Source organism: Myotis nattereri (genome assembly GCF_964212035.1).
Source record: "Myotis nattereri genome assembly, chromosome: 10".
NCBI classification, from domain to species: Eukaryota; Metazoa; Chordata; class Mammalia; order Chiroptera; family Vespertilionidae; genus Myotis; species Myotis nattereri.
In genome coordinates, this window is record NC_138085.1 from 27,924,236 (window position 1) to 27,948,750 (window position 24,515).

General features: G+C 51.0%; 1 protein-coding gene across 1 annotated transcript; it reads left to right on the forward strand.

Annotated features, from left to right (window-relative positions):
* Nucleotides 1-17,830: 17,830 nt before the first annotated feature.
* IL37 (interleukin 37) lies at nucleotides 17,831-23,025 on the forward strand (the record flags this gene model as incomplete). Its single annotated transcript, XM_081101216.1, has 5 exons — nucleotides 17,831-17,912; nucleotides 19,064-19,126; nucleotides 21,962-22,081; nucleotides 22,387-22,526; nucleotides 22,780-23,025. 5 exons carry the CDS (start codon nucleotides 17,831-17,833, stop codon nucleotides 23,023-23,025), a joined length of 651 nt encoding a protein of 216 aa, XP_080957342.1.
* Nucleotides 23,026-24,515: the final 1,490 nt, after the last annotated feature.

Consider the following 24,515-nt stretch of genomic DNA (forward strand, 5'->3'; position numbering starts at 1 on the left):
TTAGGATACATCATCTCCATATTGCATTGTGTGCCCACTACCCATATTCTAGTCTTCCTCTGTCACCATATAGTTGACCCCCTTGACCCTCTTCAACCTCCCCCCCCCTTCCTCTCTGGTAACCACCATACTGCTTTCTGTGTTTACTTGTTTGTTTGTTTTGTTTGTCCAATTGTTGCTTCCTATCAATAAAACATTCACTTTTAAATGCACACCTTGACACAACTTGACAAATGAAAAACTTGTGAAGCTAATACCTCAACCAAGTCACAGAATATTTCCATGACCCCCTTAACTTCCCTTATGCCCTGTTGTAGCCAACTCCCCCCTCTCCCCGCAACCAGGATCTACTTTCTGTCACTACAGCTTCAACGGGCCCTTCTAGAATTTTATATAAATGGACCATACTGCCTGTAGTCTTTGTGTCTGGCTCCCTTTGCTCAGCATAACGTTCCTGAGAGCTGTCTGTGTAGTTAATTCCGTTCGACTGCCAGGCAGTTTTCCATTGTGTAAAATGTACCATAATCTGTCTATCTGTTCGACTGCTGACGGACATTTGATCTGTTTCCAGTTTCTGACAATGAGGAATAGAACTTATTCTCGTACAAGCCTTTGTGTGGACTTGTGCTTTCATGTCTCTTGGTCGAGGAGCAGAGCAGAGTTGCTGAGTCACAGGGTGAGTCTGTGTTTAACTTTGTAAGAGTCGCTCTTTGTAAGAGTTCTCTGTGAAGGTGATCCATTCTGTATTCCCTCCAGCAATGGCTGAGAGTTCCAGTTGCTCTGTGTCTTGACCTCTCCTTTTTGCTTTATTTAATGTTAGACACCTGAGTATGTGGAGGCATCTCATGGTGGTTCTAACTTTCTCCTGATGACCAACACCTTTGAGCGTTTTTCGTATGCTTATTAACCCTTCACATATCTTTTTTTATGAAGTTTCTATTCAGATCTTTTGCCCATTTAAACAACTTGCTGGTTTGTCTTATGATTGTGTTGAAATATGTGAGATAATAGAAAATAAACTATATATTGGTTTCTGTCTTTAGTTCCTGACATAGAGCTTCTGTAATTTCCTGGTGACAGGAGCATCTTTGTCTTAATGAGGTGACACTGGCTAACCCTTGGATGTGGGCTGCTCACAGGAAAGACCAGGCCATGATTAGAAGCTTGGAGTTTTCACCCCCCTGCCTCCCCCAAATCTCTTGAGGGAAAGAGCCTGAAAATGGAGTTAATGTATCTGAGATGAAACCTCTATAAAACCCCAAAGTATGATGTTCAAAGAGCTTCTAGGCTGGCAGATATACACACTGGGAGAGCATATTCACCCCAACTCCACAGGACAGAAGCTCCCACACTCAGGACACTCCTGAACCTAGCCTTGTGTACCTCTTCATTTGGCTGTTCATCTGTGTCCTTTATCCTATTTTTTTTTTTTTTTGCCAAGCCTCACCTGAGGATATTTTTCCATTGATTTTTTTTTTTAAAGAGAACGGAAGGGAGGAGGAGAGAGAGCAAAACATCAATGTGAAAGAGACACATCGACTAGTTGCCACCTGCATGCACCCCGACTGGGGCCAGGGCTTGAGCCTGCAACTGAGATATCTGCCCTTGACTGGAATCAAATCTGTGACCTTTCAGTCTGCAGGCCGACACTCTAACCACTGAGCAAACTAGCTAGTCCTATCCTATCTTTTTTTTTAAAAATATATTTTTAATGATTTCAGAGAGGAAGGAAGAGGGAGAGAGAGATAGAAACATCAATGATGAGAGAGAATCATTGATCGGCTGCCTCCTGCATGCCCCGACTAGGGATCGAGCCAGCAACCCAGGCATGTGCCCTTGATCGGAATTGAACCTGGGACCCTTCAGTCTGCAAGCCGATGCTCTATCCACTGAGCCAAACCAGCTAGGGCTAGCCCATCTTTTAATAAACTGGTGTTTCCCTGAGTTTTGTGAGTTGTTCTAGCAAATTAATCAGACCCCACGCACGGGTATTGGAACCTCTGATCTGTAGCTGGTCAGTCAGAAGCACAGGTGATAACCTGAGCTTGCAACTGGGTCTGAAGTGGGGGTGGGGAGGCAGTCTGGTGGGGCTGAGCCCTTACCTGGGCCCTCTGCCGCTACCTCCAGGTAGTTAGAGCTAGAATTGGGTTAAATTGTAAGACATCCAGCTGGTGTGGCAGAGAATTGCTTGTTGGGTGTGGGGGAACCATCCTGACCTTATAATTGGGTCTTTGAATCATTACAGAAGAGTTTCATATTTATTTTTCATCCTTTTTTTTATTGCTTAAAGTATTACAAAGGGTATTACATATGTGTCCTCCCCCCCCCCCCTTGCCCTTGACAGTCCCCTAGCCTCCCCTACCCGCCAGTGTCTTATGTCCATTGGTTATGCTTATATGCAAGCATACAAGTCCTTCGGTTGATCTCTTACCCCCCTCCCTCCTGCCCCCCAACCCTCCCCGGCCTTCCCGCTGCAGTTTGACAATCTGGTTGAGGCAGCTCTGCCTCTGTATCTATTATTGTTCAAAAGTTTATAATGGTCTCTATTATCCATGAATGAGTGAGATCATATGGTATTTTTCCTTCATTGACTGGCTTATTTCACTTAGCATAATGCTCTCCAGTTCCATCCATGCTGCTGCAAATGGTAAGAATTCCTTCTTTTTTACAGTAGTATAGTATTCCATCATGTAGATGTACCACAGTTTTCTAATCCATTCACCTACTGATGGGCACTTAGACTGTTTCCAGGTCTTAGCTATGGTGTATTGTGCTGCTATGAACATAGGGGTGCATATATCCTTTCTGATTGGTGCTTCTGTTTTCTTGGGATATATTCCTAGAAGTGGGATCACCGGTCAAATGGGAGTTCCATTTTCAGTTTTTTGAGGTAGCTCCATACTGTTCTCCACAGTGGCTGCACCAGTCTGCATTCCCACCAGCAGTGCAGAAGGGTTCCTTTTTCTCCACATCCTCTCCAACACTTGTCGTTTGTTGATTTGTTGATGATAGCCAGTCTGACAGGTGTAAGATGGTACCTCATTGTTGTTTTGATTTGCATCTCTCAGATGATTAGTGACTTTGAGCATGTTTTCAATATCTCTTGGCTTTCTGAATGTCCTCTTTTGAGAGGTGTCTATTTAGATCCTTTGTCCATTTTTTGATTGAATTGTTTATCTTCCTTTTTCATTCTTTATCCATTTTGTGTACAAGCCGTTTGTCAGCTCTAATGATCCTCATAGGAGCGGTCAGGTAAGATAATGAGCAGCAGAGGGCTTTGCAATTGGGGTGCATGATTTCAATGCTATGCATTCCGGGCACAAGGCCCTCCCTGATGTGGTCACAGAAGCTGTCCCTTCCTCCCGCCTTCCACAGGCCAGCTCCTCTGTGCTGTCAGCCATTGTCACCCAGAGGCCCTTCTGTTTGTCTTTTCTTGCCACACCGCTCAACTCTGTGACACGTAATCAACCACAACAAGTGTTTTTGGTTGTGACACTGGCCTGGGAAGCCGAGGCGTGTGCGAAGTGGTTTTCCTGATTTTGCAACAACTGTGCGTTTTGTGAGTCTTTTTACTGGATCATCTGTGAAACGGATTCATGGAACCCAAGCATCTGGCCAAATACGCGGAGACCCTCTCCTTGCTTCCTGCCCTTGAATTCTCATAAATATAATATTTGTCTGTTCCCTTCTCTGAAAAGCAATTTAAAACAAATTGAGAAAATTTGGAAAGGTAACATCGAAGGAAAAATTGCCATAACTTCAAGATCCTCCTTGTCTTCTCGAGTAAAGTATGGCTTCTGGCCTATCAAAAGTCTCTTTTTTGCATGTTTGTGAGAGCTGGTCTTTAGGTGTTTGTGTCTGGTCTGTAAACCCTCAGAGGGACGACTTCAGAGGAAGCCTTGGGGCCTATTCACCTTCCAGAGCTGTCCTTGCATCTACAGTCACGAATGACAGTCACACACCTACCGAAGGGGTTGGCCCAGCAAATCTGAGCGTGTCCACGTGGAGACCACACCTGCCCTTCTCTTAACTTCTTTTTTTTTAAAAAAAATATACTTTTATTGATTTCAGAGAGGAAGAGAGAGGGAGAGAGAGATAGAAACATCAACGAGGAGAATCACTGATCAGCTGCCTCCTGCACGCCCCCTACTGGGAATTGAACCTGCAACCCGGGCATGTGCCTCTGACTGGAATCAAACCCAGGACCCTTCAGTCTGCAGGCCAACACTCTATCCACTGAGCAAAACCAGCTAGGGCTTTCTTAACTTCTTTATTTGGTTCTTAATTTTACAATTTGATAAAAAAACAAACAAACAAACAAACAAAAAACCCCCAAAACAAAACACCTGTTACTGGCTAGTTACTCTTCTTGCTTAGGTATAAGCCCTCCCGGAAGTGCCATGGAAATGCAGACTTGCATTTCTCGAGGTCTAGTCAGCGTCACACCATTCCTCCTGACGCCATGCTCTCCAGGCGTGCCCAAGCCCATCTCTGTCTTGTTCTGCTTTCCCTGCTCTTTGCCTTGGGCGGATGGCTCATCCCAGTCAGAGGAAGGGACAGGACTGCACCACCTGCCTCACTCTGCTCCTCGGTGCCTGCTTCGCCCCAGGCCCTGCACCTGCCCTGGGTTCAGGTGCCCTCATTCCCTGACTCAGCTCAGCTTCTTAACTTGTCTCCGGCTCAGCCCTTCTCTGCCCACATGGAGCTTTCACACTGCTATGGAAGGGAACCTCCTACCAGGACCACCTTGGGGCAGTCTCTCCTGCCTGGAGGGCAGCTCCTCGGCCTCACCTCCAGTCCAGCCTGCGCTGAGGCCATGCCCAGGACAAGCAGCGTCTCCTCAGCCCCTGGCCTGGCTTTTGCTACTTTCTCTGCTGGAAAAGCCCTCTTCTCCGCACCCCTTGCTTGGCACTCCTGAGACTGTGAGCACCATGCGGGTACAACCATGACAGTGACTCCCCAGGTGGCTCCCGCACCAGCTTCGTGCCTGGCACACACTATGTAGAGTTGACTGAGGTGTGAGCTGCCCGCGGAGATCCAGGTGGCCCAGCGCGTACGTGGTCATGAGCACTCTCCCCTCCAGCAGGTCGGGTTCAGGGAGGGTCTTTGCAGGTCTTTGCCCAGTTGTCAGACACCCAGCAGCCACAGAGCCTCAGCACAGCCATGGTGACTGTCTCCATCACTTTCTGAGCTGCTGATCTCGGGGGTCCTGGAGCTTTTCTCTTCTTTCTGCTCCTCCCACACCCAGGGAAGCCCAAGCCTGGGCCACAGGCAATAGGCACAGCCTGTGTCTACCTGGTTCCTGCTAGTCAGAGCCTGGCTGCTGGTCCCAATTCCTCCCCCCCCCCCAGCCCCCCGCCCTAAGCTGATTTCCCAGGTTAATGACCAGACTCAGGTTTCCAGTGAATGACCAGCGGTCCTAGTTATCCAGGTAATATAAGGCTATTGCAGAGAATTGGGAAAATGTGGAAAAATGGAAGAAAAGCATTATTAACCGCACCTTTCAAAAGCAACCACTGCTGCCCTAGCCGGTTTGGCTCAGTGGATAGAGCGTTGGCCTGCGGACCGAAGGGTCCCAGGTTTGATTCTGGTCAGGGGTACATGCCTGTAAACATGCCCGGGTTGCGGGTTCCATCCCAGTGGGGGGTGTGCAGGAGGCAGCCAACCGGTGATTCTCTCTCATCATGGATGTTTCTATCGCTCCCTTCCTCTCTGAAATCAATAAAGATATATATATTAAAAACAACAGCACAAATGTATTATTCCACCTCCATGCAGTAAAAAGTATACTTGTACAATGTTTTTTTTGTTTTGTTTTGTTTTTTACAAAAGCAATCACACTAACATGTTTTTTTCCTTCGGTGTTACAAAGCGCCCCTCAGGGCCGTTTCACTTTCTGCATCTTCAGTTGCCCACGCTCAACTGCGGTTCGAAAATAGTAAATGGAAAATTTCAGAAATAACTCGTACGTTTGAAACGGCATGCCATTCTGAGTAGTGTGAGGAAATCCTGCTCCGTCCCACCCAGGATGTGGCTCATCCCTTGGTCCCGCTTCTCCATGCTGCACACGCTCACCGCCCGTTAGTCACTTACACTCGTCTCCATGAGTACATGGACATCCCCGAATGCAGTGCTTGCGTTCATCACCCGTTTTACTTAGAAAGGGCCCTAAAGCCATTTACATAACTTTCATTACAGTGTATTGTTGTAACTGTTCTAGTTCATCATTGGTTAGTGCTGTCCTTAATTTATGAATTAATTTCGCCATAGGTATGCATTATAGGAGGAAGCCGTATAGATAGGGTTCGGTACTATGGTGGTTTCAGGCGTCCACTGGGGGTCCAGGAAAGTCCCCCTCCGCAGGTAAGGGGGGACTACCATACCTCTTCCTTATAGCCATTTTTTATAGGAATTTCCAGACCATAGTCATGTCTGAGTTTCTTAAGTGAAAAGAATATTCAAAAAAAAGGGGACAAAAGACTCTTCATTGAGCTGTAGAAACCAGGGCAAACATGTCTACATAGCCAGGGAGCCACAGGGAGCCTTCAGTATTCTTTCGTTTAACAAATATTATCGGGCACCTACTGTGTGCCCCTGGGTGGCAATATGGACGAGGTGCCTGCTCACACAAAGCTGTGTTTTCATAGTAGAGAAAGCAAGGGGCCGGCTCAGTTACCATAACAAATGATGAAAATGTTCAGAGTGACGTGTTCAATAAGGACAATGAACTAGGTGATGTGGGGCGGGCGGCGGGTCTGCAACCTGGAGAGGTCGGTTAGGGAAGGTGACGAAAGGGTGCCTGTGAGAAGGAGCCAGGGAAGGTCTGGGAGGAGCCTCCTCTCTGGCAGAGGACCCTCCAGGCCTGAAGGGACAAAGAAGGCCCGTGCAGCACAGCGTGTGAGTCAGAGCAGGAGTGGGGTGCACAAGGTGGAGCCTATCAACCTTGGTGAGGAATTTGGATTTTGTTTTAAGGGAGACAGGAAACCATTGGAGGGTGTTTTTGTTTTTTAACTGAAGAAAGCTGCACAATGCCTGCTTTCTTCATATTTCTTTTTAAAAAAGTATATATTTTTATTGATTTCTGAGAGGAAGGGAGAGGGAGATAGAAACATCAGTGATGAGAGAGAATGCTTGATCGTCTGCCTCCTGCATACCCCACACTGGGGATCGAGCCTGTGACCCAGGCATGTGCCCTGTCCGGGTATCGAACCATGATCTCCTGATTCATAGGTCGATGTTCAATCACTGAGCCAATACGGCCGGGCAGAAAATTAATGGAGAGTTTTAAGCAGGGAGTGACAGGATCTAATTTACATCTTAGGAGGATCATCTTACTGGGGGCAGGTCCAGAAGAAGAAGATGCCTTGGGGCTGAGTGGTAGCCATGGGGACAGAGAGAGGTGGACAGGCTTGGAATACACCTCAGAGGTAAAGCCAAGGGGACAGGTTCATAGCCTGCGGAGGGATGGCGGGTCAGGGTGCAGATCCTGAGGGGAACACTGGGGAGGAAGCAGGTTTAGGTGACAGGGAACCAAGAGCTTGGTTTTGGCCATTTGCAGTTTGGGGCCAGGTGTCAGTGTCAGGTTGGTAGTTGAATAACCCAGCCTGATTCCATGGGAGAGGTGAGGGTGAAAGATATAAAAATGAGAACCATTGGCTAACAGATGGAACTGGATATAATGTCCTGAGTATGCCGGCTCCTAATCACCAGCTTCGGGCAGTGAGAGCATGACCAAATCCTGCCAACCATGGGGACTTCCAGGAGGGCAGGGTGGAGTTCTGCGTGCAGGCTGGGTCCTCCTACTCACGAGTGGGCGTGGCTTGACTACGAAGCCACTGGTACTGCTCCCACATCTTCCTCATCCCCCCTCTTTAGCTCACATATTTTCCAGAAGCTCCCACACTCTACCAGCTGCCACACCCAACTGGGCTGCAGGGCCCAGACCCAGTGCCCCATGGTCCTCATTTCCATATTGTCTCCATAGTTGCCACATCCTGGTGTTGCCCTCTGTCTTTTATGACTGACTGAATAAAACTCCCATATTGATATTATGTGGCATCCTTCCCAGTCCATATGAGGCCCTTCATCTCAAGAACTGCAAGAGTTTTTATGTCATTTGATCTTCATTTTGAAGACGGGAAATTGAGGGCCAGAGAAGAGAAGTGACTTGGCCAGGGTTACAAAAAGGAAACAGCAGGAACTGTCAGTTCCCGGAGGCCAGGGACCATTAGTGCTGTATCTTGATCATTATTTACACATGTGAGTTCCAAGAGCAAAAGGGGCCTTTTAAAATGAGAATGATACAGGCTTTTATAAAAACACTTTTTAATGAGAAATAATTCTAGATTTGTAGGGAAGTGCAAAGGAAGGTACAGGGAGGTCCTGAGCATCCTTCCCCCGGGGTGAGATTCTTGTTAGAATCTCAATGTTTAGTCTTTAAAGACCCGACCTTGTAGAGCATATCCTTTCTCAAGGATGCTTACCTTGCTAATTGTGTCTAGAGGTTAATTTTAGTTCCAGCATTTACGACAATAAAAGCCAAAGGAGGCAGGCCAACAGGGCTACTTGGCGGCGACACCCAAGCAGTGCCTTAGCCCTCTCTTTCCCAGAAACGTGTGTTAGAGTCATCCATTCATCTGCCGTCCAGGGTCTGCTGGTCAGCCCTGGTAACTTTCTTCATCAGCACCACCATCACCATTGTCACCATCCATCTTCATCACTACCACCTTCATCATCATCATCATCATCTTCACCGTCCTCACCGTCGTCCTCATCAGAACACCTGTGGACTCCCCACATGCCTCAGGCCCTGTGCTCTGTGTTGTACCTCTGATTTTAGCAGCTGCCAGAGTTGGCCAATATGATCTTACTTTACAACAGGAGGAATTGGGATGAGCAGAGCTGAGGTGAGCCAGGTCACAAAGCTGGGACTGACGGGGTCAGGATTCAAAACCAGTCTCTCTGCTGTGTCAGGGTTCCTGGTCTTTGCACCCTGAGAACCTCTCTAACCCCATAGTGGGTTTTTGATGGATTTTTATAAATAAACTGCATCTACTAAACAAGAATTAATGTTTTAAACCACGTACTAAAGCCATTCAATGGTCAATTACAACTTTTCCTCAGTACAAGATTATCAAATCACAGCACAGAATTGAGGTAATTCCATCTACTAATAAAAACAGACAGACCCAAATTGCTGGGTTAACAGGGAAGGCCTTCATGTGGTTAAATGTGTATTTCTTTTCTGAATTTTTGAAATACTGAGAAGAGCTCATGACTCCTTCACCTCATAGCTCCTACCTTGGTGCATGTCAGGCCCAGCACAACTCACGGATCAACGAGGAAAAGAATAAGAAAAACCTGTTTTTTCTGTCTGTTCTTCAGGTGAGAATGGGGTGGAGATGGGATGGGATGGCCACTGCGTGAGGAACAGAACAGTGTCTTGGGATGCTCTGGACTGATTAAGGATCAGAAGTCAGCTCAAAATGTCAACTTTTCAGGGAAGGAATTCAGAGTGGAAGAATGCGCAGGGCATACCCAAAAGCTTCATCTTGTAGGTAGACCTTCATGAGCAATCTGTCTTATTCAGCATCAGGAAACTGGGTTTATGGATGCCTGAGGAGGGGGTGGGGATGAAGGAAGGGGTGCTGTGAGCTCGCTGTGCCTCTGGGGCAGTGGCCCTTCTCCTCTCCCATGGAAGGGAAGTGTGAAGACTAAAGGCCCACAGATGCGGTACTTGAGCCCTAACCTGCCAGGCCCCCATGGGCTCGTCATTACTCTACCTTTGTTGCTTCTCATTCTAATATTAACAATAGAAATAATTATGACCCCAAAGGAGCCCCCCAGCCCCTCTTTGGTTAGTGAAAAACCAGGTCCTCTTCAGATCTTAGTTCAAGAGTCCTGTCCTCAGGGAAGCCCTGCCTGCCCTGACTCACAGCCCTGCCCATGTTCATGCCCATGTTCCAGGTGACTTTTCCTTTCTTGGTTGCAGCAGAATGCTGGCTGGGGTCTGGATCTGGGGCTACGCTACACACTGTTAGTACAGTTGCTGGAGCCCAGTCACCCCAACTAGCTCTCAGCTGTGTCATGCAAGTTACTGTGTTTCAAAGAAAACGTATCAGGAAGAGGTGGTGTTCCTCCAAGTGCGATCTGGAACCACCTGCACCAGAATTGCTTGGGGAGCTTCGTAGAAATGCACGTTCTGGGCTTAACCCTGGATCTGCTCAACCAGAATCTCCAAGATACGGTCTGAGAATTTGCATTCATTGTTATTGCTTTTAAAAAGTTGAATAGGTAACACAGCCTCATGCCCCAAGCCCCAAACTCTAAAAAGACATTCAGATTTTATTAAAAACATCTGCCCAATGAGATGAATACATCTGCCTTCATGGACGTGTATGGAATACCATACATACTGTCTGTGGAATACATGTCAAACATTTGCCTACAGACACTGGTGGGAAGTGGGAGGTTGCAAGAGAGACAGACGGCCAGGAGATGTTAGCTAATGACAATAATTATGGGATTGCAGCCATCTCTTCATTGGCTTCTAAAGCTTTTATAGCAAACATGACACCCCGTCATTTTTCCACCTTCTGACTCGGTGTCCTGATCTGGATTCTGTCCTGCTCACTGTTCTGTGGCCCCTTAGGAGTTCCTGGTCTTCTGAGGCCCCTGCCGCCTGCTGATGGCCTCTCAGATGCTGGATGATGGCCAGCTGGGCGTGTGACATCATCTGACCCAGATTCCTTGTCCCTCCCACCTGCTGTCTGGGTGGGACTGGTTCCCGTCTTACCTGCCGATCGCTCACTGACACACCGCTTCTCCTGCTCCCTCAGGCCTGTGCTCTGGACACCGACAGTATGTCACCCCTGGGCGTCTACAGCGGGTCAGTTTCCCAGCACTGCCCAGCCCTGGGCGTGGCTAGTTCCAGAGTGGACAGTGCACCCTGCTGCCGTCCTGCTATGCATGCCTCGGCAGATCTGAGAGGGGAAGCCTCTGTGTGAGGCAGGGTGGAGGAGTCAGCCTCCAGCTCTTGATTTTGGGGCTGCAGAAGTTATGCTCAGTTAGGCTTCCCATCACTCACCCGACTGGGGCCAGGCCTCAGACTAGCTGCCCCACTGAGCATTGTGTCTGCCCAGCAGGTGTCCTCCAGGACTGTGGGCCCGCACCGTGTGGACACCCCATGTCCTTCTGGGAGGAACATGCACCCAGATGTGAGGCTTTGTGACCCCCAGTCAGCAAGGAGGGAAGAGTCATAGACTGAGAGGGCGCCCCCCACAGACCTTTGTTTAGGTACGTGACCTAAACACCGAAAGTCGTGGGACTTTGGTTGTCATCAGAACCGGATCCACATGACCAGCATGTAGCAGCATCTCACCTCGCGAGTGGAGGCCTGAGCCGGCTCTCACTGTGTCCGTCGCCCGGCAGTTTAGTGAAAGGCTTGAGACCTGCCTTCTTAGCCCCTCAGACTCTGGAGTTAAGCAGACGTGAGCTCAAACCTGCGCCCTCTCACGCAAGGTGGACCCCATTTCATTGCACTTCACAGACGTTGTGTTTGTACAATTGAAGGCAAGACCCGCCACCAGCAAATGATTACCACGGCTTCCTTGCGATCCTCACTTCATTGTGGTGGCTGGTGAACAAACTCGCACCTGCAGGATCCCCGAGGTCTGCCTGTGTTAGTGTGGGACCCAGAGCACTTTCTAAATTCTTCCCCCTCCATTTCCTCTGCCATGAAATGAGGATGGTCGCAGGGCTGACCAAATAGGGTTGTTGGAAGAATTTAAAAAGTTATTTAGTGAACAGTATTTAGCAAGGTGCCTGGACCATGGAGAAAAGATCGATAAATTGTTCATTATTATTGTTGTAGTTCTTCTTCTTCTTCTTAAGCCTCTGTCTTGTACCCTCTCCTGGGGCAGCAGTGGGACACATCCTGGCACTGGCCAGGCCAATGGAGGGGCAGTGGAGGGTGCGAGGTGGAGGCAGGAAGCACAGGAGGCCGCATCCCGAGACCAGTTGGCCCTGCAGGCCCGTGAGAAAGCGGCAGGCCTTGAGCCTGGCCTTCGAAGAACCTCCCTGAAAGGGCTGGACCAGACGCAGCCAGGGCAGGGCTCCTGAGAGAGGGTTCAGGCCAGCCCTGCCCGCAGACGCCCTCCCCACTGGGCCTCTGACTGCGCAGGCGGCAGGTGGCCCACCCTCTGCGGGGCTCAGGCACTTGATGGGTGGAGGCGAGAGCCCACAGTGGGCCAATGGGTGGTGGTTGTGAAATGTCAGACATGGGAATACAGTAACCACTGCACCGAGTGATGCTACCGTGTAACTATCTATGACGGTAATTACGCCCAGAGATGAACTCGGAGGCTCACTCTTCTCCCATCAATAAGACTGTCTGTCTCCTCCCGCCCTGGGAACAGGGTCTCTTCTGTGACACTGGCTCTCGGCCGCCTCCTCCCTGGAGCACTGCTCAGCCCCTCTGCGTGGAGGCTCCCCCCTGGGCAGTCACAGTCCTCTGCAGGCACACCTGTGGCACAGGGCTGGTGTCCCTGTCTCATCTCCCTACAGCACTGGAAGGTCCTGTGTGCAGGTACCTGTCTGGCCTGGCACAGTCCTTCTGGGCCCCAGCCTAGTGCCCCAAGGGTCATGGACACTTCTCAGGTGCTTATGGCTGGGATGACGTCCTAAGACACTGTATAGTGACAGAGTTTAAAATGTACTTGTAGTCGGGGGTGAGGTGCCCTTGGAAATCTCAGGAGAAATTTGTGAACATTCTCTTCAGAGTGTCCCCGTCTCTGTTAACACTCACAGCCTATGGCACGTTTGCAGGTGGGACCCCTCAGTGGGGCAGGGGCCTCAGAATGTCACAGAGCGGCAGCGAGGATGGCTGGGGTCCCCGGGCCGGCAGCTGTGCAGCTGGCCACTTCACAGTTCTCGGGAAATGATGGCAGATGTCCCAGCAGCTTCTGCTCCCTGATTGTGGGGCTGGTCCGAAGTGGAGCCTTGTAATTCTGCGCATTTGCATTTGGCCCAATGCCCGGGAAACCTTACATGTAAATGAACCGGTGTTCATTTACACTGAGCCCTGTCTGTGCTGTAGACACACCAAGGAAAGGAAGGCTACCCCCAAAACATACACATAAAAACATGCACACACCGCCTGGCTAGTGTGGCTCAGTGGTTGAGCATTGACCCATGCAACAGGAGGTCAAGGTTCGATTCCCAGTCAGGACACATGCCCAGATTGCAGGCTTGATCCCCAGTGTGGGGTGTGCAGGAGACAGCCGATCAATAATTCTCTCTTATCACTGATGCTTCTATCTCTCTCTCCCTCGCCCTTCCTCTCTGAAATCAATAAAAATATATTTTAAAAAATGCACACACCAATAAAACATACACACACAACACACACAAAATACAGCATATACAACGCACATATAACATATACACAAAACACATACAACCACAAAACACACAACACACAATAATATATACATACAAAATACAACACACATACACATAAAAGACATAAACACTTTATGAAAACATACATGTACACAAAGTATATACACATAAAGCATATAAACACCGCCATACATACAGAAAAAAATAAATGCACCAAATACACACACAGGCAGAAAAATATAGCATGTCAAAAAGTCTGAATGGTGATGGCTCTGTAAGGAGTGGTTAGATAAGTGAAAAAAGATTTATTAAATTAGATTCCTTAAAAGTTTCTGTAAGTCCTGGCCAGCTACCTCAGTTGGTTAGAATGTTGTCCCAATAAGTTAAGGCTTCAGGTTCGATCCCTGGTTGGGGCACATAAAAGAATCAACCAATGAATACATAAATAAGGAACAACAAGTCTCTCTCTCTCTCTCTCTCTCTCTCTCTCTCTCTTTTCCTCTCTCTTTAAAATTAATAAATAAAATAATTTAAATTCACTGTATGATGCAAAAATTTTAAAAGTATGTAAGGAAGATATGTATATGTTTTGATCCAGCAATTACACTTCTAGAAATTTATCCCAGGAACATAATCAGTGATGTATGCAAAAGCTTAAGTCCAATCGTATTTAGCATGGCATTGTATATAAGAGTGTAAAAATGAAGACCTGATGTTCAACACTGAGGATTAGTTTAATAATGTTTATTCACAAATGACCCTTGTCCTCTTCCTCAGCCTCCAACAAATAAAAACGCAAATGAGCAGACAGAGAGCATTCTGCTGTGCATCAGTGGTGACCAGATTACCAGGCTCACTGAGGCTGTGTGGGGGGCCCCACAGGGACTTTGCAGTGTCTGCTCCACACCCACGGCATCACACCCCCTTGCCGAGGTGACCTCCCTCTGGAGCCCGGGGCAGGGCCTCTACAGGTCTATCTCCTGCAGAACCTACAGGGCTCCTCCCACCCCCTCTCCTCCTGGGCCCTGGGAACAGGAGCGCCTGCCTGGGAGACAGCTTAGTGACAGTCTTGACTTTGCTTTTACTTCATCTTTTCCTTCACCGTCTCGTCCCCATCCCAAAGGTTTATGAAGAAATTCTCCTAAGATCTCTTTCTTAGGAACTTAACAGACAAAATAGGGATTTTAATTCCAGCTCTCAAGGGAATAATCTTTTTCCAGGCCTAAAGCTGAAGAACAAAGTAACTTGCAGCTATAAAAAATCCTGTTGCAGCAAAGTATTGATCACATGAAACAACCCGAGGTGTTGTATTGAGTAGAAAAAGCAAGATGCATTGTAGGAAAGGCGTGTTACAAAAGGAGCTACAGAACACCTTTCTGTCTGCATGTAGGTAGATGTGTGCATGGAAAACCATAGAAGGAGAGACCACTTAAGGGACGGAGCCACCACACGCTCATAAAGGCCTGCGCTCTAGTCCTGTGCTGCTGGTCGTGGTGCCCAGAAGCTGTGACCTTACTTGGTTGTGTGGACTTTCATCTGAATTGACTGGCTGGTTTTGATGTTGTGAATGGACAGGAGCAGAGCACACGGGAACACCTGGTGGGCTGTAGAGAGAAGCTGGTCGTTGGGGAGCTTTGCATGTCCCCGTTGAAGGAAAGGTGGAGGGAGATGTCTGTGACGTCCTGGAGTGCATCTGGAGGAGAGATGCCAGCAGGGCCTTTTTCTCGGGGACATGGGCATTGCACCAGGACCGGGGCAAAGAACCTACGTGAGGGCGGGACGTCCTGCAGCACCTGCCACTGCCTGACCACCTTGTGTCTCCCTTTCTGTCCCTCAGGTCTCTTCCCCACCCCTTTGTTGTTGGCGTACATGGGCAGCCACCCCGTCTGTCTTGAGCACCTTGAAATGTGCTGAAGGGAGATGGCCCAGTTCTTGGCAGAGTGACATGACCCATAGGAATTTTGCTTATGTGCACAAATTGCAAAATGGCAGGCAATGACAACTGATAATCTAAGATGCTGTTATCATTGGCTAAAGGAATGCTGTCGTGGCTTTTATATATACACCCCCCCAACATTATTCATAAGAAGGGTAAGGCCTGGTTCCTCCAGGTCAGAGATTTCGAGGACAGAGACCGAAGGCCCAAGGGCCCAAGACAGAGCCACAGATCGTGGGGATCCCTGGCCCAGGTAGGTGGTCCTCACCCCGAGCTCAAGAGGCCAACAGACACGATGGGGAGCCAGACACCCTCTCTGCCCCCTCCCCTGTTTCAGCCCAGCAGCCACGCGCTGTCTCCTAGGATGGCTTCCCCTTAGGACACTTTAGGGAGACGCTGGGACCTGGTCTGAAGGCTGAACTGATTTCAAAGTCTGGGAAGAACTGGACTTCAGAAAGAGATATTGGGCCCCCATATTTTGAGTGTCCCTAGGTGGGAAGCGATGGATCTCAGGTGCCTAACGCCCTGCTTCTTTAGGGAGCCTTGTGGACCCCACTTGCACTGATGCTGATGTAGGTGGCCCCCATAAGCAGCTTCCGGGGACACCCGGGGCCTCCCTCTTGAGCGTCACCCTGTTCTCCCCCAGGAGCACATATTTGGGCACCCACATTTCTGCCAGACACCTCTTGTCTGGTGGCCCGTGGCTGCCAAATTCTCTGCCTTCTTCTCTGTGTCCCTTACTTACCCCCCAAACTGCAAAGGTAATTGTGCTTTGTGGGTTCAGGGGATGCAGACAAAAACCAAACATAAAATCAAATAGTGGTATCTGTGCATCTGTGAAAGCCCCTCCAGGTCTCCCTACCCCAGGGCCACAGGGACCATCCCCGCCTTTCCGCACAGTCCTGGCTGCCGGGCCCTGGAGACCTTCCTTTTCATGTTTATTTTTTGCGAAACCGTTTGCTTCCCTTTGTCACACATTTAAGCCTTTCTTGGAGGTTTGGTTTTCTACATAAATTGACCATCGACAATGTTTTAAAAAATATATTTTTATTGATTTTGAGAGAGAGAGGAAGGGAAAGGGAGAGGGAGAGAGAGAAACATCTATCTGCCGCCTCCTACCAGGGATCAAGCCCACAACCTGGGCATGTGCCCTGATTGGGAATTGAACCAGCAACCTTCCGGTGCATGGAAGGACACCCAACCCACGGAGCCACACCGGCCAGGCCCCACCTGCAATCTTAAAAGTGGTGTGGCCCTTGAGAAGTCTCTCGAGGTTTTCTTCTTGAAAACTTTTCATCTTGAAGGTTTTCAAGAAAAAGAATTCTTGCCTCTGCCCTCGCAGTGCTGCCCTGAGCTGACTCTGGGTAAGATTCTGTGTGAACTGAGTGAGAAGTGACGCATGATATTGGGGGAGGGAAGTCTCCTGTGTCAGCCTCCTTAACACAGCAGGAGCTGAGCCTCCTGGGACAGTTCGGAGGCTCCGTTTTCCATGACAAGAGGCTGCAAAGAAACTGCCTTTCTTTGCAAAGATTAGACTGCGAGGAGGTGGGGTGGGGGGGATTTTTTTCTGTAAAGGTTGGGACAGTCAGCATTATAGGCTTTACTATCTCTCCTGGAATATTCATCTCTGCTGTGTAGCTGGAGAGCAGCCACAGATGACAAACAGACGGCTGTGTTCCAATAAAACTTTATTTAAAAAACAAGAGTGGGCCCTGGATGGGGTGGTTAGAGTGTCACCCCAATATGCCCAGATTGCAGATTAGGTCCCGATCAGGCACATATAAGAATCAACCAATGAATGTATAAGTGGGACAACAACTCGATGTTTCTATCTCTCCCTTCCTCTCTCTCTCTCAAATCAATAAATAAAATTAAAAAAAATTAAAAACAAGCCCTGGCCGGTTTGGCTCAGTGGATGGAGTGTCGACCTGTGGACTGAAGAGTCCCGGGTTCGATTCTGGTCAAGGGCATGTGCCTTGGTTGTGGCACATCCCCAGTGGCAGGTGTGCAGGAGGCAGCTGATCCATGTTTCTCTCTCATTGATGTTTCTCGCTCTCTATCCCTCTCCCTTCCTCTCTGTAAAAAATCAATAAAAATTAAAAAAAATTAAAAACATAAGCAGTAGTGGGATGACTTGGCCTGTGGACTATAGTTTGCCAGCCCTGGGATTAGAGCAGTGCAGTTTGAACTTTCTATGTCATTTTTATAAAATGTTGCCAAGATCCATAAAAACAGTATTGTGACCCACAGGTTGGAAAGCGTCACTTTGTAGCGGCAGAAAGCAAAGGAGCGCTGGAGGGAAGATCACGGTCGGCCGGCACGGCCGCCCTGCCGCAGCCAACAGTTCGGGGCAGAGAGGGCGGCCGGCGGCAGGCGGCACACCCAGGGCATCGGCAAGGTGTCCTGGCCAGACGGGGCCGTGACAGTGTCCTTCCTGTTCCCTCAGGTCCTGCCCTTCATCCCAGGCTCCGGGCGTCATTCCATCACCTGACGATGTCCTTTCAGGAGCAGAGCGCAGGAGCGCAGGTGGACTCTGCAGATGGGGAAGGGGCCGGAGCCCAGGGCAGCACAGAAGGTGAGGTGCTTGTGAAGATACTCCCCGTCCCTCCCCCCCCCGCTTCCCCCCCGCCCCCTCCAGAGGAGCCGGCACAGGTCCCTGCCTCCAGGACCCTGCATGGGACGGAGCTTTGGGAATCTCCCTGGTAGGTGAATTCTAGGACACAAATCCTCAAGGGGAGATGAAGCATGGTCGCAGGCGACAGGGGCAGCCGATGGTAGATAAATGGGTCAACTTTACCAGCGGCTGGGGCATGATGTCCTGACTCGCCATCGGATGGTTTTGAACCCTCCACTCACACCTCGTGCCCCTGCCTGCCCAGCCGAGGCGGGGCCTGCGTGGGGTCTCTGCGTCTGGCTGGGCAGTGACCCAGCGCTTCTGGGCACTCCCGGGAGGAAGCACTGGGCACTGGCTCAAGGGGGACTTGAAAGCAAAACGCTGACCCACGTGGCTGTCCAGTGCGCGGGTGTGAGGGGGAAGGGCCTGGGACACGCCAGAGGCCACGTCCCGAGCTGTGGACTCGCACGTGGCCGTCACAGTTTGAAGCTAAAATCAGGACGTTGGTCTGACAACTGTGGGTCCACTAAGGGTACCCACAGGGAGGTGGGGACCCGCCCGCTCCTGGAGCAGGGCTGCCGGTGGCTCCTGGGCAGGCCTGGGCCCGGGAACTTGGACCGGCGACACTGAGCCGTGTCCTGGCGCTGCCTCTGTGGTCAGTGCCCTCTGCTTCTCGAAAGCCTGGGGCTGTCCGAGCCGGAGACACGTGGGGGCACCTGGGGACACACAGCTCTGGGCGGTGTGAGGCCGCAGCGGTGGCCCAGCGGTGGCAGAGCCGGGCTGGCAGGTCCTGCTCGCAGAGCACAGACCGGCTCTTCTCCCGCAGCCCGTGAGCCCTGCGTCTGGTTCCCCCCGGGCGGGCCTCAGACTTGGGCCCCCACAGTCGGGGGAGGGATGCTCTGCCCTGAGCTGTGCACGTGCGATGGCGGGCTCTGCACTCAGCTCCAGTTCACCTCCGTTCCCCAGCATTTTCGACCAGAAAAGTTATTTTTAATGTCACCACTGCCTCTCTTCTTAGTGCTTCTGAAAACACACACAAACAAGTAAGGCATTAAATGGATCCTGGTGCTCCTGGTCCCTGAAACACCCAACTTCACTGTCTCTCATTCCAGACCCAGCCCAAGGCGCCCTGGAGCCCGGCCTGAGCCCCCCGTCCCTCAGCTTGGCCACGGCAGGTATGGCCCTGGGGCCTGGACAGGGTGGGGTGGGGGCGGTACCTCAGGGCCCTTTCAGGGGAGGGGGAGAACCAGAGACGGGGGACACCTACGGGTGCCGGGGTGGGCTGGCGCTTCTCCTTTGTAGAAGCACCTCTTAGCAGGACCAACAGGAAAGATGGGCTTTGGTTTCTGCAGAGAGAGAAGGTCACACATACCTCTGAGTGGCTCAGGAGAAAGAAGGCTTTGAGCCTGGGAACCATCCAGGTTCCTCTGCCTATTGCTGGCAACCATGACTTCCTCACAGCGCCTGTGAAAACCAGGAACTGGGCAGGAGGGGCGTGGGGGACCCACACCATGGGTGCCCCAGGCACACTGAGCTAGAACCCGTCCCACAATAACCCAGGAGAAATGCTAGCATCGCCGTGTTCCAGGTGCAGACACTGAGGGGGAGGGGGGCTCCCTGCCCAGGTGCACAGGGTGTAAGCGACAGATGCTGGGATCGGAGGAACTACAACATCTGTCTGCCCAGTCAGGCTTCAGGCTCCCGCCCCCTCGCCCCCTGCCCAGGGCAACGTCAGGAACCCGTGGCCCAAGTCCCGGCTCCACCGCAGGCCACGGGTGCACACTGAGCCTCGATTCCTCCTGGGGAAAGGGCCGTGAGCCCCACAGGAGACGACGTGCCAGGACGGCCTCGCATCCCTGGGAGCCACACTGCTGCTGCCCCAGGGTTTGGTTGGGTTGGCCCGGTGGGTGGAGGCCTCTGCTCCTGCTCCGCACTGTGCCGTCTGGTGCCCCCGCCCACCCGGGGGCAGAGGTGCTCAGTGTGTGGTCCCTGGACCAGCAGCAGCAGCTCCTCCTGGAAATCTGGGGAATGAGGAGTCTCTGGCTCCACGTAGATTCTCGCATTAGAAACTTGGGGTCTGAGGCTCAGGAGTTTTCGCAGCCATCAGGTGACTGGTGCACGGTAGGGAAGACACCAGCCTCTGGAACGTGGTGCTGGACCGAGGCCTCTGGAAGGACATCGCAGGGTGGATTGGGGTCAGGAAAGGTGCGAGAGGACATGCACAGGCCTGAGCAGAGATGGGGGCCCTAGTCAGGCTGTGACAGGAGGGAACAGAGGTAAGAGGACAGATTTAGGAAATACAGGGTGCCCCAAAAGTGTACGCACACTTTAGCAGGGGATAGTTCATTTTGAAAATGAAATCTATCACTGCCTTTATTATTATTCAAAGTGTGTGCATGCATTTGTTGGGGTTACCCTATATTTCAGAGTTAAAAAGCACGATGTTAGTGCTAGAAATGCAACTTACATAGCTTGTCTGGGTGTCACTCTGGACCAATTGAATCAGAATCTCAGGGTGTGAGGCCCAGGCACCCATGATCTTAAAACATCACCCACCCGGTAGTCCAACGTGCAGCCAGGTGGCGCTCAGGCCAGCAGCAGTGCCAGCCCCGGGGCTGATGGGAAGGCAGAGTTGTAGGTGAGGTTAATGTTTGAGAAGTTGGAAGGTGTAGAGTTTATCTGGTTTCATGATTCTGAATCAACCTGCATCAGTCCCATGAACTCAGACTGTCTGGGCTGGGCCCAGAAAGCTCCTGGGAGATTCTAGGGTAAGCGGGCTGTGACCCACGGACCTCACGTGACCCATGTCATTGCAGTTACTTAGGGTCTGGCCCAGGGCACCTATCCTGTCATAAGCACCCTTGGGGCACTAGGACTGTGCCAGGTCAGACAGGTTCCTGCACTCAGGACCTTCCAGTGCTGTAGGGAGACGAGACAGGGACACCAGCCCTGTGCCACAGGTGTGCCTGCAGAGGACTGTGACCGCCCAGGGGGGAGCCTCCATGCAGAGGGCCTGAGCAGTGCTCCAGGGAGGAGGCGGCAGGGAGCCAGTGTCACAGAAGAGTCCCTGTTCCCAGGGTGGGAGGAGACAGACAGTCTTATTGATGGGAGGAGAGTGAGCCTCCGAGTTCATCTCTGGGCGTAATTACCGTCACAGATAGTTACACGGTAGCATCACTCGGTGCAGTGGTTACTGTATTCCCATGTCTGACATTTCACAACCACCACCCATTGGCCCACTGTGGGCTCCCGCCTCCACCCATCAAGTGCCTGAGCCCCGCAGAGGGTGGGCCGTCTGCGTAGTGGGGAGGGCGTCTGCGGGCAGGGCTGGCCTGAACGCACTCTCAGGAGCCCTGCCCTGGGAAGTGCCCTGGCCACTGCTGTTGCTGGTCCAGCCCATTCAGGGAGGTTCTTCGAAGGCCAGGCTCAAGGCCTGCCGCTTTCTGATGGGCCTGCAGGGCCAGCTGGTCTCAGGATGCGGCCTCCTGTGCTTCCTGCCTCCACCTCGCACCCTCCACTGCCCCTCCATTGGCCTGGCCAGTGCTGGGATGGGTTTCTCCCAGGCACTGCTGGGTGTAGCAGAGGGGTGAAGAAGAATAACGATGAGCATAGTAATGATGAACAGCTCAGACACCTGGTAAGTGTCGTTCACTGAGGAAGCATTTTAATCCTGCCAACACCCCTGGGAGGTAGGTGCTGCTCTTACCCCCATTCTGCACACGAAGACATGAGGTTTGGAGAGGATAGTGGCATCTGCGATGTGCTAGAGCAGGAAGTCACAGAGCTTGGGGCTGAACCCACGTGTCAAAATTGGGAACTCACGTGCTCACACATGTGCTGAATCGCTGGTCTGGAGCAAGGCAGGGAGCCTGGGGTGGGGAGGTCTTCAGTGGGCTGATGTCTGAGCCCACAGGCAGGAGGAGGGCGGGGCTGGGACCCTCCTGTGGCCTAAGAAGGATTGAGTTTTCCTTTTCAATGTGAAATGTTGACATCTGGTTATATTCATCTAGACCCAAGAGTGAAGTACCCAGAACCACAACAATTCTGCTTTCGCGACTGGAACCAAAATGTATTGGTGCTGGACTCTGGGACCCTCATAGCAGTTCCCCCCAAAAGCTACATACGCCCAGGTGACTCCAACTTTCTCTCTCTCTCTCTGCTGTTTTCTGTCCCCCAAGTCCTTCCAACTGGGGCTTAGCTCAGGCTGTAGGACACCTCCAGCTCCAGCAGGCGGCAGGCAGTGGGTGGAGCAGCCCGGGACTGCTGGGAATGGAGTGTGGAGTGGAGGGTCTGAGGGCACAAGATCTGAGGGGAGTCTCTCTGGTCTGTGGGGGAGGAGGAGGCTTGCACCCGAGTGAAGGAGCCTGCAGCCCCACAGACAGAAGGCTCATGCCTGCTCTGAGGACCACCCTGCTTTTTGTGACTCTTTTCCCAGAGACCTTCTACGTCTTAGCCTCTACCCTGAGCTCAGAGGGTAACAAGGGAAACCCCGTTTTCCTGGCCGTCTCAGGAGGAGAGCTGTGTCTTTACTGTGAGATGGACAAGAAGAAAGGCCGGCCGGCCCTCCAGCTGAAGGTGAGCGCTCATTCCCACCCAGCGTCCTGTCCTCTCAGCCACCCCGAAGGGGAAGGCCAGGCCGGCAGTGCCCTCGCTCCCCGCTATGCCTCTCCCCTGGGCCGGGGCCACAGGACCCCCACCCCCACCCCCCTCACCTCGGGAAAGCCGGCTGGAGAGCTGCTGGCCCTCCTTGGCTCTGAGCTCCAAGAGCCCACGCTGAGGTTTCCCTGGGCGGAGGCTGTGCTGCTGACCACTCCCTTCTACCTCACAGAAGAAGAACATCTCCCAGCTGCCTGCCTCAGACACAAAAGATTCGAAGGGCTTCACCTTCTACAAGGGGAAGAAGGACTGCAGGCACACACTGGAGTCGGCGGCCCACCAGGGCTGGTTCATCAGCACCTGCCATGCCTATGAACCTGTCAGAATGACAGACAAGCCTGGGAAACAGGAGCTCATCGAGTTTACATTTGTGTCAGTCAGGAAACCTCACACGAGCCCCAGTGAGGTCAGCGAGTAGGACACGAATCTGATGACTTTCTAGTTTTGCATTCAGCTGCTCAGAAAATAAAGACATAACACCAGAAAATTAAATGCTTCATTTTAAGGAGACGGTAGGCCTTTACTGCTTTACACAGTCAGATTTTCATAAGTTTTGTCATCTGCATTTTAAAGAACATTTCCAAGTAAGTTGCACTGAAAACTCACAAAAATTAAGCATGTGGTGAAAAAAATGTACTAGTATGCATTCCATGCATTTATTGCTAAATACTTTCATGTAGTCAATAAAGATCTGAGTACGTTACAAAATAAATGTGTCAGTCATATAAAAACAAACTATTAAAAACTAATTTCCTAATCCTTACTGCTGGTGTGTACTCCTTACAATAGCAGACTTTTGAAAATGGAGTTTTACAGTCTATATTTAAAAAATTGTATGTTGGTAACAAATAAAGTATGCGGAAAAGTGAATGACAAAAACAAACAAAACAAAAAAACAAAAACAAAAACTAATTTGCTGAAGGTACAAAGCCCAAAAGTTTACTTTAATGAATCAGCTAAATTTGATTTTGTCAAACTAGTTTTTACATTTACTTCACTATGAAATACCTTTAGTCATTAGATTTAGGCAGGTTAATATTAGAAGTGGGTAATAAATATACATGTACATGGGCACTGAACTGGAAGGTAAATGTATTTCAAAGCGTGCACTGTAGTAAAAAAGAAGTTTCAAAAGCAGGATTCCCTGGTTATGAAAGCGGTCCGCCGGTGGGAACCCACAGAGCTCAGCTCTGCAGCCCCAGGTGTGGGCTCCCGAGGCTGTCACTCACACTCACTCAATGTCTCTCAGTGTCCTGGCGCCCTCTGCTGGTCACAGAAGGCAGCGCTGACGGCTGCGCAGCTCCCCCAGGGTCAGGTAGTAAAGGTGATTCAAGGTCTCCGGATGCCCTGGCAGCTGGGCCCTCTCTGCAGCAGGACCCATGAGGAGGTTCTTTAAGGGGTTTGCGATGAGCCAAACACTTTCATTTGTGAACCTAAGGTGAGCAAGGAGTGAGTAGCATCAGCTCATAACAGGTCTTGGGGTCTCACTACAGGGCTTTCGGGGTAGACAGTGTGGAGGGCTGTACTCAGGGGAGTGGCGTGAAGGAGAGGAAGGTGAACCGCCTGGAGCAGGGTGGACAGTTACAGGCTGCAGGAATCCAGGTGATGTGTGCCCCCGGGCCTCAGGCGGGGTGCCCTGTTTCCACCTGCCCTACACCTGTGAGACTGACCAGCTTCCAAGGTCTCTTAGTTGTACTCAGGCCGAGAGAGATCAGAGAAAGGGGAGAGTTAGGTTAGCATAGCCCCCTTGCTAGCTCCAGCCCTCTCCTACCCCATCACAGCCCACCCCCTGCCCTTCCTGTCTGGAGGAGGTGATGGACTTCAGCGTGGCAGCTGGTCCTTCTCCATCTCCCAGGGTTTCTCTGGACCGGCCTGCACTTTCGCGCACTCTCCCTCACACCCTGTGAG